Here is a 16,883-nt window from a genome sequence, read left to right as displayed (position 1 = left end):
TTGTCAGGGGGCGGGCACAGTGAAGAATCTAGTTCCTTAATTTTTCTAACTTCATGTCCCCTCATTCTTTCTTGAAAATCAGAAGCAACTTACCTACTACCATCATTACAACTTCCCTTCATGACCTTCCTGATTGTATCTTAGAAAAAATTCTGATTAGATTGAGCCCACTGGGATAATGCAAGGTGATTTTTCCCCCTAAGGTGTGTTATTTATTTATTATAATCATTTTTATTTTATTTGATAGAACAGAGAGAAATGGTGAGAAAATGGGGATAGGGAAGGAAAGAGAGAGAGATGCCTGCAGCACTGCTTCACCACATGTGAAGCTTTCTTTCTGTAGGTAGGTGTTGGAGGTTTGAACATGGTTCCTTGTGCATGACAATATGTGCACTTAACCACTTGCATCATAGCTGCTAATTCCTTCCCTTAACTCGCAGTGAAGAACAGTGTAAAGCTAAGTGGAATGACAGAGTGGAGCCTCAAGTTCAAAGTGGGACTTTTGCCTCCTTTATCCTTTACCACTTTCCAACATGATAGGAAAGACACAGGAGAAAAGCTGCTTTGTTGTTGCTGTTGAGATGAGATTAGAGATGAGAATTGCTTCTAAGAGGAAGTCAGTTTATTCTTTTGAGTAACCTATGTTGATATAGTTGGTGTGTGTCTTTTGTGTCTCACATGATTCACAAATTCTTATTAAGGTGTGTGTATTGTTACTTTTATTTTATAAAACATGAGAAGAACAGAGAGACGATACAACTTAGCCTAGCCCACACAGGTAGTATGTGATATGACCAATGTTGGGACTCAAGTCTGTCTTTCCACAACAGTAGCAGCTTCTCCTAAATTATAGGCTGAAAGAAAAATAAGAAAAATAGACGGCTGAGGAGACAGCATAATGGTGGTGCAAAAGACTCTCATGGCTGAGGCTTTGAGGCCCCAGATTTAATCCCCAGCACCACCAAAAGCCAGAGCTGATAAGTGCCCTAATGTCTGTCTGTCTGTATCTCTCTTTCTCTTTTTCATTAAAAATAAATAATAAATTGGGAGTTGGGCGGTAGCGCCACAGGTTAAGCGCACGTGGCCCAAAGCACAAAGACTGGCATAAGGATCCTGGTTCGAGCCCCCAGCTCCCCACCTGCAGGGATGTCCCTTCATAGGCGGTGAAGCAGGTCTGCAGGTGTCTATCTTTCTCTCCTCCCTTCTGTCTTCCCCTCCTCTCTTCATTTCTCTCTGTCCTAACAACGATGACATCAATAACAACAATAATAACTACAACAACAGTAAAAACAAGGGCAACAAAAATGAAATAAATAAATAAATATTTTTTAAAAAGAAAAGTTTAAAAATAAATAAATAATAAATTTAAAAAATTTTTGAAAAGAAAGAAAATAGGAGCCAGGTGGTGGCACTCATTAATCACACGCATTACAGTGCGCAAGGACCTGAGTTCAAGCCCCTGGTCCCCACCTGCAGGGGAAAAGCTTCACAAGGGGTGAAACAGGGCTGCAGGTGTCTCTCTGTCTCTTTCCCTCTCTCTATCTTCCCCCTCCCCTCTCAGTTTTTTTCTGACTCTATCCAATAATAAATAAATAAATAAATTTAAATGTTTAAAAAAGAAACAGTTAAAAGGAAGGAAGGAAGGAAGGAAGGAAGGGAAAAAAAAAAAGGAAAGAAGGAAGAAAATAAATGCCTTGGTTTTTATCCACCCAAGCTATCTATCTCTTGGTCAAGACAATGACATGACGTGACTAATTATTAACAGCCATAAGGTACCTGAAGGGGACACTATTAGTCCTCGGAATACTTCCTTTCATATTCTTGACTGAAATCTCTGTCTTGAGGTAAATGAACTCATAGAATACATCAGTAAACATTGTGCTTTCTAGCATAAGAGTGACACCAGTTCAAGTTTCAATGAAGAAAATCTCATCTGTTCCACTCTGGACCTCTTCTTTGCGGGAACTGAGACAACTTCGACAACGTTGCGCTGGGGTCTGCTTTACATGGCCCTCAATCCAGAAGTCCAAGGTGAGCATCAGCGAATCAGCACTGAAAAGTGCCTTCTGGACTGTGTGTCCTCAAAGTAGAAGGCAGAAGAGAGCATGACAGAATAGAATAGAAAGACAGGAAAACAACTATATTTTTTTGCTTGTTTGTTTTTGCACCGTCTCCTCAGAGTGTTTTATCCTCATGGATCTCGATACAAGTCTATGATAAGATTCTCATCACAGAGAATTCTTTTAAGTTTTCTGTCATTGATCTAGTGAGATAAGTCACTGGGCAGGGTATATGGTTAGCCATGTACATGGTCCAAATTCAAGCCCCAATACTACAGAGATGGTACTATCAGAAAGGGTTCACCTTTCCACCAGTGAAGGGGAAGAATAATATACCCTTCCTTTTAATGGCAAGGCAAGTATTAAACATCTCTTCTTGGTCCATTCTGTTATCCAGAACTTAAAGGATCACATAGATTCACTAGATAATCTAGGAGTTGTAGTTTTTAGCTGGATAACCAAGTAGCAAGTCAAAATAATATTGGAGATAAAGAAGAAAACAGATTTTAGGGACCAATTAGTAATTTCTATTTCTCTCTATCCATTTATCTCTCTCTGTCTCTGTCTCTCTATCTCTCTCTCCTTCTTGTCTAAATCAGTTGAGATAAGTCTCCAAACCTCCTTACAGGTAAAGACTCAGACTCTCAAAGAGTTTGAACACTGTGACAAAAATGCTGTAGAGAGTTTATAGCCAGATTTGTCTAACCTCAGAGTTCTCAAAACCCTTCTTGAGAATCTAGAGTCTAAGAGCTATACTTTTAGCCAAATTTTATGAAGCAGTCCCCTGGTTTAACCATTCTCAAGGAAAGTCATGGAATCAAAACACAATAGACCCTTCTCTTTTCCAGAAAAGGTACAAGCTGAGATCGACAGAGTGATTGGCCAGTCACCACCCAACATGGCTGTTCGGGAGTCTATGCCCTACACCAATGCTGTCATCCATGAGGTTCAGAGAATGGGCAACATCCTTCCTCTGAATGTGCCCAGGGCAGTGGTGAGTGACACCACCCTGGCTGGATATGACCTGCGCAAGGTAACCAGGGCTCCCTACCTCTACTTTTCAAGTTTATCTTTTGCATGATAAGCGCCTGTCGTTAATGTTTCAGGGGGTTCCAGCAGGCCAGGCTAGCTTCACGGTGGTGAACAGAGACAGACTCGGGGACACACGGCTGGGATGGGAAGCTGTATATCTTTATTCACGAGCAGGCAAACATGTGCTCTCCTGTCTTTCTCCTCTGGCAGCAGAGAGAGACCCTTAAACTAACCACCACACAGAACTCTCCTGCATCCTTTTCCTCACGCGGTGGCGCCAAGAACTCTGGAACTCTGTAGGGGTTCCCTTCGGGCGGGGACAAGTGGGCCCGGAAACTAGCAGGGGCCAAACCAATTCTGGCGGGGAGAGAGCTAGACCAAACCAATGTAAAGCATACAACAATTCCCCCTTTTCTTTTTAACTAAATGACTACAGTATCAGGGGTGTGGGGTGAACATAAACCTATATCGTACAGGCATTTTCAAAAAAGAAACTGGCACAAACATGGAGAAACATGTAAGCGAGTAACAAGAACCAGTGTGCTGCCAAGGGAAGGCCTGAGGGGGCCATTTTTTGCCTCTGGGCAAAACTTTATCAGCTTAAAAAAACATTTCCTGCCTCTGGGGGGCATACTTGCCTTGATGGGCATTTTCTAGCATGGGAGGAGGGTGAGGCCTAGAGTCCCAAGGCATGGCTGTAGTCAGTCTTTGAGAAACCTAGCAGCATAAGGGAAGCTGCTAGTTTTGTGCAAAGTGTCTGAGGTGTACCAGTGAGTCCGATAGAAGTCCAAAGCAGATGTCCACCAAATAATTGCCAGCGGGCGAATTGTTGTACGTCTGTCTTGATGGGGAATGTCAGCCATCAGAATTCTGCTTTTCTGCAGAGAACTTGACAGTTGCAATTCACTTACGTATGAAACAAAACTTGTAGCAGGTTAGAAGCTTATCACAATTGATAACTATTACAATTAGAAGTCTTTTTTAGAATGATTTTAAGGTTGTTTAAAGTTTAAACAATAGAATGTGAAAAGGTAGACATAAGAATCAAGGAAAGAAAACCTCAGGCAAGAGAATCATTAGCATAGCCATTGTGTAATCTACCATTTCTAATAGAGAAGGTAATCGAGAGTTTTACATATCAACAAGTCTATTTAACCTTTTGTTACACCCATTCAAGATGGAGACACACCCTAGGTGTGCGCAGGTTTTGTTTAGACCAACTTGGTTAAAATATATTGATATTTAAACTAATTTTTACCTCAGACTTTAAATGTAAGTTAATTTTATCTTTATGAGAATTACGTTGAAAACCTTTTTCCTTTAACTCTGTCTGGTAAGAATATAGCCTTAAAGTTATATTTTTAATCTTAAAGTTAATGTTACCAAACTTTAAACACACACATAAACATGGTCTTTAATACACAAGGAGAGAAACCTTTGTCGTGAAGACATGTCATTTTAAACACGAATTTAGATCTGTACTGTCTTAGTTGTTGGGGGGGGTCACCATCCGGAGGTGGCTTCCCACGCAGCTCCATTCCCGCAGCTCCACTTCTAGGAATTGTAGGTTGCAATCTCTGGATGAATCTATGTGTGTTCTAGCTTGTCTGCCTTCAGACACGAGCTGGAGATCTCGGCCAGGGGGCCCAGTTTTGGCAGGGAACCCTCGGTCTCCAGGTGGTCTGGGATCTGTCCAGACTTTATAGCATGAGGGTGGGCGGGCCAGCCATGCAGAAGGCGTGGGCAGAGGTGCTCCGGAGTGGCAGCCATGATAGGCCACCGCGGCCCTGCTCCATGGCCCTGCCATGTCTGCTGCCCTGCTCCCAGCGGCTGAGCAGCATGGGGGGAGCCCGCACCCAATGCCCCACGCCATGAGGCGGAAAGCCGGCTCCTATGGGCTGGCGTTGGGCTCCTGTGGGCTGGCGTTGGGCAGAAACCACAGAGTGGTCCAGAGATAAATGATCCAGAAACAGCAAAACAGTCTCATGAAGAAAGGGGAGAGGCGCCCACAGTTATATTATTCCCAGTAACCAAATGACACCCCTCCATGTTCATAACTGCATTATTTACAGTCATCCGCATGTGGAAGTAACCTAAAAACCCATATACAGACAGCTGGGTAAAGAAGTTATGGAACATATGCTCAATGGAGTACTAATCAGCAATTTAAGAGGCTGAAAATATGCCCTTTAGGGCAGAATGGATGCAACAGAAAGTGATTAGGTTTCATGAAGTAAGGAAGGAAATAAAAGATAATTACTAGATGTCTCTGGCATACAGAGAACTGAAACACATGAACTTGCAACAAACAAAACAACAACAACAACAACAAAAACCGTAGCCAACCCATTCTAAGCCCTTGGGAGATCTATGTGGATTATCTTTGGCTTAGAGAGAGCAGTTGGCACAGAACCTTGGTGGTTGAGTAGGGCAGAACTCGACCCCTATTATCTGATAATCTTATAAATCATTAACTTAATTTTTTTTTAAATAAGGAGCAGAGCATTAGCTCAATCTGTAGAGAAAATTGCTTACCTGTGTGAGGCTCTAGGCTTCTACCACTGCACCACAAATGCAGGAGCAGTGCTTGCTCTGGTCTTTGTCTCGCTAAAAAAAAAAAAAAAACTTAACAGGCTTCAAAAGTGAGCAAAATTATTTTTTAGCCCTTTGAGAAATAAATATAACTTGTATACTTGTCCTAATAAATTACATACAAAGATATAGACAGTGCCCAGGTGGTAGTGCACCTGATGGAGTTCACACAGTGCAGTGAGCAAGGACTTGAGTTCAAGCCCCTGTTCCTCATCTGCAGGGGAAAAGCTTTACAAGTGAAGCAGTGCTGCAGGTGTCTCTCTGTCTCACTCTCTCTCAGTCTCCCCCTTTCCCTCTCAATATCTCTTCCTATCCAAAATACAGTAACTAAGATAGAAAGATCATGCTTGAGGGGGCAGGGGTAGATAGCATAGTGGTTATGCAAAGAGACTCTTGTGCCTGAGGCTCCAAAGTCCCAGGTTCAATCCCTCGTACCACCATAAACCAGAGCTGAAGAGAGAAAGAGAGAGAGAGAAAGAGATTATGCTTGACATAAAACTAGAGATTTCTTTTCACGTGTGTTCATTAGAGCACTAGACAAATGGATATAGATAGAGTAACTACTATAAAGGAGAACAGGAATTCCTGTAGTCAGCTATGTTTAGATGAAGACCGGACTTCTTTGCTGTAGGGTTTTCACTATTTTACACTATGTAAAATTCATGGTGAATCTTTATGTGAACATAGGAAGCAGAAATTTCATTCAAACCTTGCCTTACAATCATTCCCCCCCTGCCAGAAGTAGTGTAAAAAAGTTCTCCTTCACAATCTTGAAATCATAGAATGAAAGGTCACTGGAGACCTTTTGGACCATCCTCACACTAAAGCTCTGGGATCTTTAACATAATATCCTCATATATAGTTTTCCAGCTTTTATTTAGAAGCCCTTGATGAGACTTTTATCTCTCAAGGGAAAACTCTCCAAATATGCATACTATCAATTGTTAGAAAAAGTAAAGAAAGGAAATTACAATTATTTAACAATTGCACGTGTGCCATAGACTATATGGGTCCTCTGAAATGTCTTAATAAGTCTGTTATTCCCAGTTGATAAGATTAGGACATAGCAACTCAGTGTGTGATAAGATCACTCAACTACAGAGTGACAGTAGTATCAGAAGCAGCTCTGTTAGGATTCCCAGGACACCTTTTCTTTTGTTCTATGCCTTGATATCTTTGTTGGAGTTACCTTTTAAGTGCCTTCCTAATTTTTTTTTCAATTGGTCTGTATTTCAATGTCTGTCTTCGCAAAGAAAAATTTTATTTCGCTTCAACTCAGCTGACATTTTTTCGATCTCCCTAGACAACTCTTTAGTTCCCTCTAGTGTCCATTATGCATATTGCACTAACAGCTCAGCTTTCTGAACACCTCAGTGGGCCTTGGTAGATCTTTTTCAGTTTGTCTGCTTCAGCTGACTGTAGTGCCTGAGCATGACGTAATAGACTGAGCAAGAGGCAGTTATTGGTCGTACCTGGGGAGGGGGCGGGGAATCTATTGCTGCTATCGCTGCAGTCACTACTGGCTTAATAACTGAATAACCTATAGGCGATGACTGAACTCTCAATTATTGCATAGCATTTTTCTGGCAGTTACTTAACTGCAGGTAATCAGCTTAGCTCAGCAGACACCTCCTATTGTCTAATTCTGAAATCCAATTTTATGGACTTGTCACTGATTTCTGTATTGGGGTACTTTGTTTTCATGTCTTTGTATGTGTGTGAGTCTCACCAAACTTATCACTTAACGCCACTACCATTCAGTTCACCCTCTCTCCCTATTCTTCCCACTCTCCCCCCCTCCCCGTCTTTTTGGTCATCTTATTTTCCAGAGATGTTTTGGTTGCATTTCCCTTCGATATTTGCATTTGGTGTGCTTTGCTATTTATATTCCACGTATAAGCAAAACCATCCAGCATTTGGCCTTCACTTTCTGACTTATGTCACTTAGTCTGATCACTATTGTCTTCTCAAGTAGCTGAATGGTATTTTCCTTGGATAAACGTTTATTATAACTTCTTTTTAAATTTTTAAAAAATATTTATTTATTTTCCCTTTTGTTGCCCTTCTTGTTTTATTGTTGTAGTTATTATTGTTGTTATTGATGTCATCCTTGTTAGGACAGAGAGAAATGGAGAGAGGAGGGGAAGAGAGAGAGGAGGAGAGAAAGACACCTGCAAACCTGCCTGTGAAGCGACTCCCCTGCAGGTGGGGAGCGGGGGGCTCAAACCAGGATCTTTGTACCAGTCCTTGCACTTTGCTCCCCATGCAGTTAACCTGCTACGCTACCACCCGACCCCCACAACTTCTTTATCCAGTTGTTTGTCAGTAGTATTTAGTTTGTTGGCAGGTTTTGGTTGGCACGAACAATGCAACTCTGAACATAGGAATGCAGATTGTTTTTCAAATTGTTTTCAGGGGCTGAGTGGTGGAGTACCTGGTTGAGTGCACACATTACAGTACTCAAGGACCCGGGTTCAAGCCCCCGGTCCCCACCTACAAGGGAAAAGCTTCATGAGTGGTGAAGCAGGGCTGCTGGCATCTCTCTGTCTCTCTCCCTCTCTATCACCCCTTTCCCTCTCAATTTCTGGCTTTCTATCCAATAAATAAAGATAATAATTTTTCTTTTAAAAAGTTTTTATGTTCTTTGGAACAATACCCAGAAGTATGTCTCCCAACAATGTTTTTCTTTCTACCTTTATTTGTTTGTTTGTTTGTTTGTTTTAGTCCAGGCTTACCGCTGGGGCTCAGTGCCTGCACTACGAATCCACTGCTCCTGGAGGCCATTTATCTCATTTTGTTGCCCTTGTTGTTATTGCTGTTGTTGTATAGGACAGAGAGAAATGGAGAGAGGAGGGGAAGACAGAAGGGAGGAGAGAAAGATAGACATCTGCAGACCTGCTTCACTGCTTGTGAAGTGACCCCCCTGCAGGGTGTGGAGCCAGGGGCTCAAACTGGGATTCCCTACACTGGTCCTTGCGCTTTGCACCATGTATACTTAACTCGTTGAGTTACTGCTCAGCCCCCATCTTTTGTTGCTTTTTAAAATATATTTTATTTGATTTATTTTAATGAGAGATACAGGGATATTAAGAGAACAGAGCACTGATCAGCTCTGGTTTATGATGGGTGGTGGATTGAATCTGAGAGTTTAGAGCCTTGGGCAGTAGAGGGTTTTAGCATAACTATTAAACTGTCTCCTCTACCCTCCACTGGTTTTCAGCATCAACTTTAGTAAATCATCCTGTGAACTGAGTAGAGTCCTAGCTGTTACAGAGCCACGGCTTTTCCATCCTGTAGACCTTGTTCAAATCTTGGCTCTGTCTCTTCTTACTTTGTGACTCTGGGCACATTGCTTAAACTCTCAAGAGTTTCCATTTCTTTATCTTTTTTTAAAAAAGATTTTGCCACACTAGCTAGCTTCGTGGGAGGGAGACAGAGATGACCAGAGACTCTTGGCTGAGTGGTAGGCAGTTCAGTCTTTATTCACGTGGAACACAGCACAATCTAAGCTATCTAAACTATCACAATCCTGTCCTTATATATATACTCGCCAAGTAGGGTAGAAACAGGATGTCACATAGAGAGGGTGGAGCGAAAAGAGACTGGTGCAAATCAGGGTGACTACGAGAGGGAGCAGAGCAAAAAGACATCATGAACCAGTGGGGATTAAACCAATGCCCTGCAGGCAGGGTGGTGCTTAGTTAACAGTGGTTATATAAATAGAATACAATGTTTAGCAGGGAGGATTAAACCAATGAAACAGAAGGGGTTTTAGAAGCATACCAACAAGAGTTTATTTATTTATTCATGAGAAATGATAGAAGACAGAGAAAGAACCAGACATCTCTGGTACATGTGCTGCCGGGGATTGAACTCAGGACCTCATGCTCAAGAGTCCAATGCCTTATCCACTACACCACCTCCCAGACCACCTGTTTCTTTACCTTTTATTTAAATCCACCACCATAGGTGAAGGTAAAGTGATTCAACGTAGGACATTGGGTCTAGAATTTGTTACAGAATGTCCTCAGAATAGCAGTTACTGGTTCATTGGTTCACCCAACATCCATCAAGCTTTGAAAATATTCAGAACTGAAAAAATTAACCCTGAGTAATATGATCATACAACAAAGTACATTCAACCAGTGATGCATACAAGAAAGACAAAGTTTCTTTTTCTTTTCTTTCTTTTTTTCTTTTCTTTTTTTTTCTTTATTTGCCTACAGGCTTGTCTCTGGGTTTCGGTACCAGCACTATGAATCCACTGCTCCTGGTGGCCATTTTCTCCATTTTATTGGATAAGATAGAGAGACAGTGAGAGAGGAGGAAGAGACAGAGAGTGAAAGAGAAAAACAGATATCTGCTAACCTACTTCACCCTTCATAACATGTCCTTGCTGTAGGTGGGAATCAGGGGCTCGAATTCTGGTCCTTGGTCCTTGTGCAGTTCCCTTTTTATGAAGATACAAGCTAGCTGAAATGGGTAAAAGTCACAGGCATGGTCAAAATCTTTCAAGCAGGAGCTGAAGATTAAAAGACGATCAATAGTTAAATTCCAGAAGAAGGAAAGGTATTAAGAGCTTAGAGCCCATTGCAAGGAGAAAGGAATATGGGGCTGAGAGGACCGGGTGGTGATGTACCTGTTTGAACGCACATGTTACAGTGCATAAGGACCTGGGTTCGAGCACCTGGCCCCCACCTGCAGGGGGAAAGCTTCACGAGTGGGAGTGGTAAAGCAGGGCTGCAGGTATCTCTCTGTCTCTCTCCCTCTCTACCCTTCTCCTCTCAATTTCTGGCTGTCTCTATCCAATAAATGAATAAAAATAATTTAAAAATTAATGATGTGAATTTGTCCTCACATGTCAACAACTGTACTGCAGAAAACTATCCCTTTGATAAAATGATGGGGTGGGGTAAAATAATTTGGAAAAAAATGATGGTGGGTGGATTGGAGTAAGGGAGGCTCAGGGTGCGACAAGACTACTAGCTCTACTTGTATGTTTATTACCTGAGTGAAATCTTACCTGAGCCTTCTGCTTTCTCCAGGGGACTGTGATCTTGACCAATCTGACTGCACTGCACAGGGACCCTGCAGAATGGACCACACCTAACAGTTTCAACCCGGAGCATTTTCTGGAGAATGGACAGTTTAAGAAAAGGGAATCCTTCCTGCCTTTCTCAATAGGTAAGTTGTAATAAACAGGTGTGTGCAAATCCCAAGCTCAGCTCTCACTCCACGACCTTCGCCCAGTCATCCTTTGCTCTTGGTTGGAATGCAATGCCTCCAGGTAGCCCTGCCCAGTGCACCTTCCACTGGTTATTTATTTTCACTTCAAAGTTCTCTGGGATGGGCATGGTTTGAGTTGGTCATATTTTCTAAGTCTTGTTGCCACTAGTAGAGATTCAACTTCACTTTCTTCTGTCTGTGACACTCACTTTCCCCCCAGAATGCTAGGAACAGAAACTCAAGCCTTCCATCATGCTGAAGGAAGCTTGGATATGCCATCATTATTTTTTTTTCATTTTTTATTTATAAAAAAGAAACACTGACAAAACCAAAGGATAAGAGGGGTAAAACTCCACACGATTCCCACCACCAGAACTCCGTATCCCATCCCCTCCCCTGACAGCTTTCCTATTCTTTATCCCTCTGGGAATATGGACCCAGAGTCATTATGGGGTGCAGAAGGTGGGAGGTCTGGCTTCTGTAATTGCTTCCCCACTGAACATGTGCATTGATAGGTCAATCTATACTCCCAACTTGTCTCTTTCCCCACTGGAGAGGGGCTCTGGGGAGGTGGGGTTCCAGGACACATTGTTGGGGTTGTCTATCCAGGGAAGTCTGGTTGGCATCATGGTAGCATCTGGAACCTGGTGGTCTCTCCAAGAATCCCAGGTTGAAGCAGTTTCCTTGTGGAGCTCACACCAGGTATTGTCTCCAAGTCACCATCTTGGCTCTGCTATAGGGTTTTATACATCTGATACAAGTTGAGAGTTAATTTATAGTAATGGAATGGATCAGGGAAATGAGAGGTACTAGTGCTTATCCACATGAGCATTTTGAAGTGTCTTTGAGTGGGGGTGGGCAGTAGCACATGTGGGTTAAGCTCACATGGTGCAAAGCACAAAGACCCATGCAAGGATCCTGGTTTGAGCCCCCAGCTCCCCACCTGCAGGGGAGTCACTTTACAGGTGGTGAAGCAGGTCTGCAAGTGTCCTTCTCTTCCCTTCTCTGTCTCCCCTCCTCTCTCCATTTCCCTCTGTTCTATCCAACAACAACAACAATAACAAAAATGACAACAACAAGGGCAACAAAATGGGAAAAAGTGGCCTCCAGGAGCAGTGGATTCATGGTGCAGGCACCAAGCCCCAGTGATAACCCTGGAGGCAGAAAAAAAATGTATTTGAGGGGCCGGGTGGTGGCGCACCTGGCTGAGTGCACGTTACGATGCACCAGAACCCATGTTTGAGTGCCTCCTTCATCTGCAGGGGAAAGCTTTGCAAGTGTCGAAGTAGTGTTGCAGGTGTCTCTCTCTCTTTCCCTCTCTATCACCCCTTCCCTCTCAATTTATGGCTATCTATATGCAAGAAATAAAGATAATTAATAAAAAAAGACGTGTCTTTGAATTATCTCAGGTGTAACTGGAAATGAGTCTGTAAGCACTTTTGCCTTTTTAAATTCCTTTATAAAATAAAGTTTAATACATTTGAATGCAAAACAACTTGAAAGGAATAGAAGAAAATTGCAATATGGCATCTAAAAGAATGCATTGTGTTGGTCAATACAAATCATAGTCAGTCCCAATTAAGCAAGGGGGACATACTTGGAATATTTAAGATGGGTAAGAGACTTCTAGGAGTGGTGGATTCATAGTGCTGGTACCAAGACTGAGTGATAGCCCTGGTGGCAATAATTTTTTTTCAAAACCAAATAAGTAAGTTGCAAAAGCACACAGGAAATTAACACCAAGTAAGTAAGTTGGAGTGGTTGGCCCCCAGAGTAAGGTAGCAGGCTTGTTTGTTTTGCTTTTGGTTTTAGATAGAGACAGAGTGTCGGGCATTAAACCAGCTCCCCCTGCTCCATGCTGCATTGCTGATAGTATGGCCTATTTACACAATCATTGTTTTTCCTGATCTACTTTCTACCTCGAGATCCACCCTGCCTGCAGGGTATATTAATCCCACCAGTTAAAACCATGGCAACAGTTGCTAAGGATGCTTCCACCTTCCCAGCATGCCTTCTGCCTCTCTCTACCCCCTTTCCTAGCCATCTCTGTTCCCGATTTGCCACTTCCGGTTTTATCCCCCAAAACCCACTTCTGTTCCTGGTTTTGCTCTCTTTTCTTTCCTGAGTCCCTACCTCAAGAAGTGCTGGTATGCAGAGCGGAAGTGGCCATTGTAGTTTGGCATCACATTGCTTAACTCTCTGTGCTCACACCTGACTCTGGGGCATTCCCGTGTGAATAAAGAATTGTATTACCACACCGCCACAAGTTCCTGGATCCTCTCTCCTGCAAGCTAGCCCGGCAACAGAGAGAGACCACAGCACCAAAGCCTCCTTCCGGGCAGTGAGGGCTGGGTTTGAACTTGGGCCAAGCATATGGTAAAGCAGCACAGTGAATGACTATACCAGTTTGAGACAGGAGTCTCTTGTGACCTCTAACACAAGTGACAGTCAAGTTTTTAAATGAGTCACTGTCTGGAAATCCCTTGGGCCTATCAGGCCTTTTCTCAGCTCGGCTTTTGTAAGATGTGGTAAAAGATTTCAATCTCTCCAACAGTCTTCATCCTGTGAGAAATGAACTTGCCTTCTGTTCTTGTCTTTCAGGAAAGCGGGTATGCCTTGGAGAACAACTGGCCAGGACTGAGTTGTTCATTTTCTTCACTGTCTTTTTGCAAAATTTTACTTTCAGGCCCCCAGACAATGAGAAGCTGACTGAGAAATTCAGAATGGGCCTCACTATCTCACCTGTCAAATACCACATCCGTGCCATTCCTCGGGCCTGAAGGGGTTGGGGGAAAAGAGGGGAAAGGAAAGCCAAAGGTATTGTGATGTCTTCTGAAATTACTGGACTCTGTCAGAAGTGAGGACAGAATGAACGTAGCTTGATGGAAAGATGGGAGAAATCAGGGTTAGAGGGAACCGGATCCAAATACCAACTTTGAGCTTCTAGGGAGGGAATTAGCAGTGACTATCAGTAATTGATTGCCTGAGGCCTCAGTCTGCTCCCTGACCCTATATATTAATAAATTTAAAAAAAAGGGCTTAGCTTTGCCTTCACCCCCAGTGCTACCTTGAGGGAAAGATGTCAAAATAATCTGCCCTTTCTTATAGAAGGTGAAAAAAAAAGAGTATAATGATTTCCTCTCAGAACATATCATTACTGTGAGAAGTTATGACCCATAAGTGACTTGAAAACAATAAAAACATGGAATTTAACTCAGAGTAATAATCTCTTCCCTGTCTCCTTCCTGGGATGTGACTGTGTTTCTCACCCGCTGAGCTGATTTCAACAGTGGTGCCAAGTGGCTGGAGGTTAGACCGCAGGGCGCTGGCCATGCTGGCTCTCACACCTTGGAGCACTGGGCTGCGGTTGGTTGCTTCTGTCTCAGAAGGAATGGATTTCTGAGAAGTCAGCGATGCCGGTATTATTCACTGTTTATAGCCATACTTTGAAAAAAAAAATTAACTCTCTGTGGTTTACCTTAGGAAACACTACCAGGTTCAAGCAGTGTTACAATTAACCAAACTTGAAAAGCTTGTGGAACTAGTTTCTGACTTTAAGATAACCTACTTAACTGAAAAGGACAGTTTTGGAATGAAGAAATTGTGCAAACACAATACCTCAGTGCATTCTCTCTCTTGTCTGTGTGTGTGTGTGTGTGTGTCTGTGTGTGTATGTGTGTGTGTGTCCCTACCTTCAAATCTTCTATCAGGTGTGCAATCCCAAATCATTTTACACTGATATAACTATGTGGTGAGTGTGACCTTCTTTTCTTACAAATAAAAGTGGTGAATTTCTTTTTTTTGTCTTTCCTCCTCCTCCTTCTCTCTCTCTTTTGCTTTCCACCAGGGTTATTGCTGGGCCCAGTGCATACATCACTCCAATACTCCCAGAGGCCATTTTTTAACTTCTTCTGGAAAAAGGATGAGAGGAGAGAGGGAGACAGAGAGAGGGAGATACACTACAGCACCCATGAAGTGTCTCCCTCCCTTGCAGACATCCCATGTGGGAGCCTAGGCATCAGATTCTTACACGTGATAACAGTACACTACCCAATGAGCTATCGATGCCCCCCCCCATGGCCAACTTTTAGGATGATAAGTCTTAGCAATCTTGACTCAGTTGGATTTATGAGGGGGGGTAGGAAGCTATTAGTGGGAGCAGAACTTCCTGTTTGAAAGATGTAAGCAATTCTGTGAGATGATGCCGGTGGTTGCATAATAGGCGGATGTACCTACTTGATAGCATAGAATCAGAAATGCCAGAATCCTGCTCAATTTTTTTTTGTATATAATCACTGATCAGGACAGTGGCCTGATAAATGGAAAGTCATCTAGCTAATCCTTAAAATCAGATGGGTCAGTGACTGATATTTACAATGGAAGTTTGTTTGTTTTTCTACTCTTCTGGGTTTCTGCTATCACCACTTAGACGACATTTCCCTAGTTGATACATTATCAACTATGCATAAGACGGTTTGAGACAAGCTAGACTCAAGTCCATCCAAGAAGTCAAGGCGACTGCAAGAGTGTTCCCAGCTGACACAAGAACTGTCCAGTGAAGCCCAGTTAAAATTGTCGGCTATAGGGGATCCGGCGGTAGTGCAGTAGGTTAAGCGCACATGGCATGAAGCACAAAGACCAGTGTAAAGAACCCAGTTCGAGCCTGCAGGGGGTGGCTTCATAGGCCGTGAAGCAGGTATGCAGGTGTCTGCCTTTATCTCCTCTCCTCTGTCTTCCTCTCCTCTCTCAATCTCTGTCCTATCCAACAACAGCAATACCAACAATTACAATGATAATAAAAAGGGCAATGAAAATGAAAAAATAGGAATAGATAAATCAAAGTATAAACCCTGTGAGCTGAAGTTGTTGTGAAAAAAAACTGTCAGCTATAGATTTGAGCTGTTTGAAGTTATCACGTTTTGTGGTGCGTTGTTGTGTTACACAGCAAGAGTGAACTGAGGGGGGCCGGGCAGTTGGCACGCCCAGCCAAGTGCACACACTACCATGCATAAGGACCCAGGTGTAGCTCCCAGTCCACACCTGCAGGGGGGAAGCTTCATGAGTGGTGAAGCAGTGCTGCAGATCTCTCTCTGTCTCTCTCTCTCTCTTCTTTTTCCTATTAAAAAAAAGGAAAGATTAAAAAAGAAGAAATGACCATGGGGATCAAGTAGTAAAATTTTCATGCAGGCACCAGCAATAATCCTGGTGGCAATATAAGAAAAAAAAAAAGGAAAAGGGAAAAGTTAACTGATATGATTATTGAAAGTCGGAACATTGTCTTGTTCAGCATCAAGAACAAACAGTACCTGGAGCTTGGTAGATAATAAAAAGTGAGTTGATAAGGTAAAGTTAACATTGACCAGTGATACTAGGATGTGTCACCAGATATCACATCTCTGTCCTTGTCACTTCACTCTAGTGACCTATTTTTCTCAGTCCTGATGCCACCTTCTATTATAAGCCTTCAGAAACACAGCAGACTTTTACAGGTATGTTCTTGCCTCATGATTTCTGTTCCATTTGCCAGCTGGCGTTCTGGAATAGAGCCATCTAACCCACTTCCTGGTGCTTGTTCATCAAAAACAGACTGATGTCCCTAGAGGAGCATTTCATACTTTCTGGGTTACATTGTTTGTATTCACAATAGGCGATTTGTTCTGCTCTGAAAAGCTAAGAATATTTCCCTCTGCTATTGAAACAGTAAAGAAATTAAACTAAGTATGATGAAAGGGTCAAAGGGTCTTGCAGGGACTGGCACATAATCATTGGTGATGTCTGTTACAAGATCCAGGATCAGAACAGAGGCTTCTCTTCATCCAAAATACATCAAGGACTCTGAGGCACGTAAGAAGATATTAAAAGACTTGGGGGTGGGGGGTTGAACTGGAGCTCAGGGTTTTGGAACTAGGCTGGCATTAAGTGAATTCCAGGTTTTATTTATTTATTTTTTAAAGTTTGCTTGGGAACTAGATC

At 42.7% G+C, this 16,883-nt stretch overlaps 1 protein-coding gene and 1 long non-coding RNA gene across 3 annotated transcripts in view; one reads left to right on the top strand and one right to left on the bottom strand.

The window, feature by feature from the left end:
• Positions 1–14,129, top strand: part of LOC103113199 (cytochrome P450 2J2) — a 34,615-nt gene extending 20,486 nt beyond the window's left edge. For both annotated transcript variants that reach the window (XM_007522722.3, XM_060206305.1), the window contains exons 6-9: positions 1,890–2,031; positions 2,909–3,093; positions 10,730–10,868; positions 13,512–14,129. In XM_007522722.3, coding sequence (XP_007522784.2) covers positions 1,890–2,031; positions 2,909–3,093; positions 10,730–10,868; positions 13,512–13,690 — 645 coding nt within the window. In that variant the 3' untranslated portion in view covers positions 13,691–14,129. The remainder of the gene's footprint in view (positions 1–1,889; positions 2,032–2,908; positions 3,094–10,729; positions 10,869–13,511) is intronic.
• On the bottom strand, positions 678–7,133 carry LOC132542940 (uncharacterized). The gene is made up of 4 exons (XR_009553910.1): positions 6,874–7,133; positions 5,628–5,699; positions 1,777–2,080; positions 678–854 (listed from the first exon to the last, which is right to left on the bottom strand). It is a non-coding gene; the product is annotated as an uncharacterized LOC132542940 (long non-coding RNA).
• Positions 14,130–16,883: the final 2,754 nt, after the last annotated feature.

This window comes from Erinaceus europaeus, chromosome 13 (genome assembly GCF_950295315.1).
Source record: "Erinaceus europaeus chromosome 13, mEriEur2.1, whole genome shotgun sequence".
Classification (NCBI taxonomy): Eukaryota; Metazoa; Chordata; class Mammalia; order Eulipotyphla; family Erinaceidae; genus Erinaceus; species Erinaceus europaeus.
The sequence above is the reverse complement of the archived record's forward strand: the minus strand, read 5'-3'. Positions and strand labels throughout refer to the sequence as shown.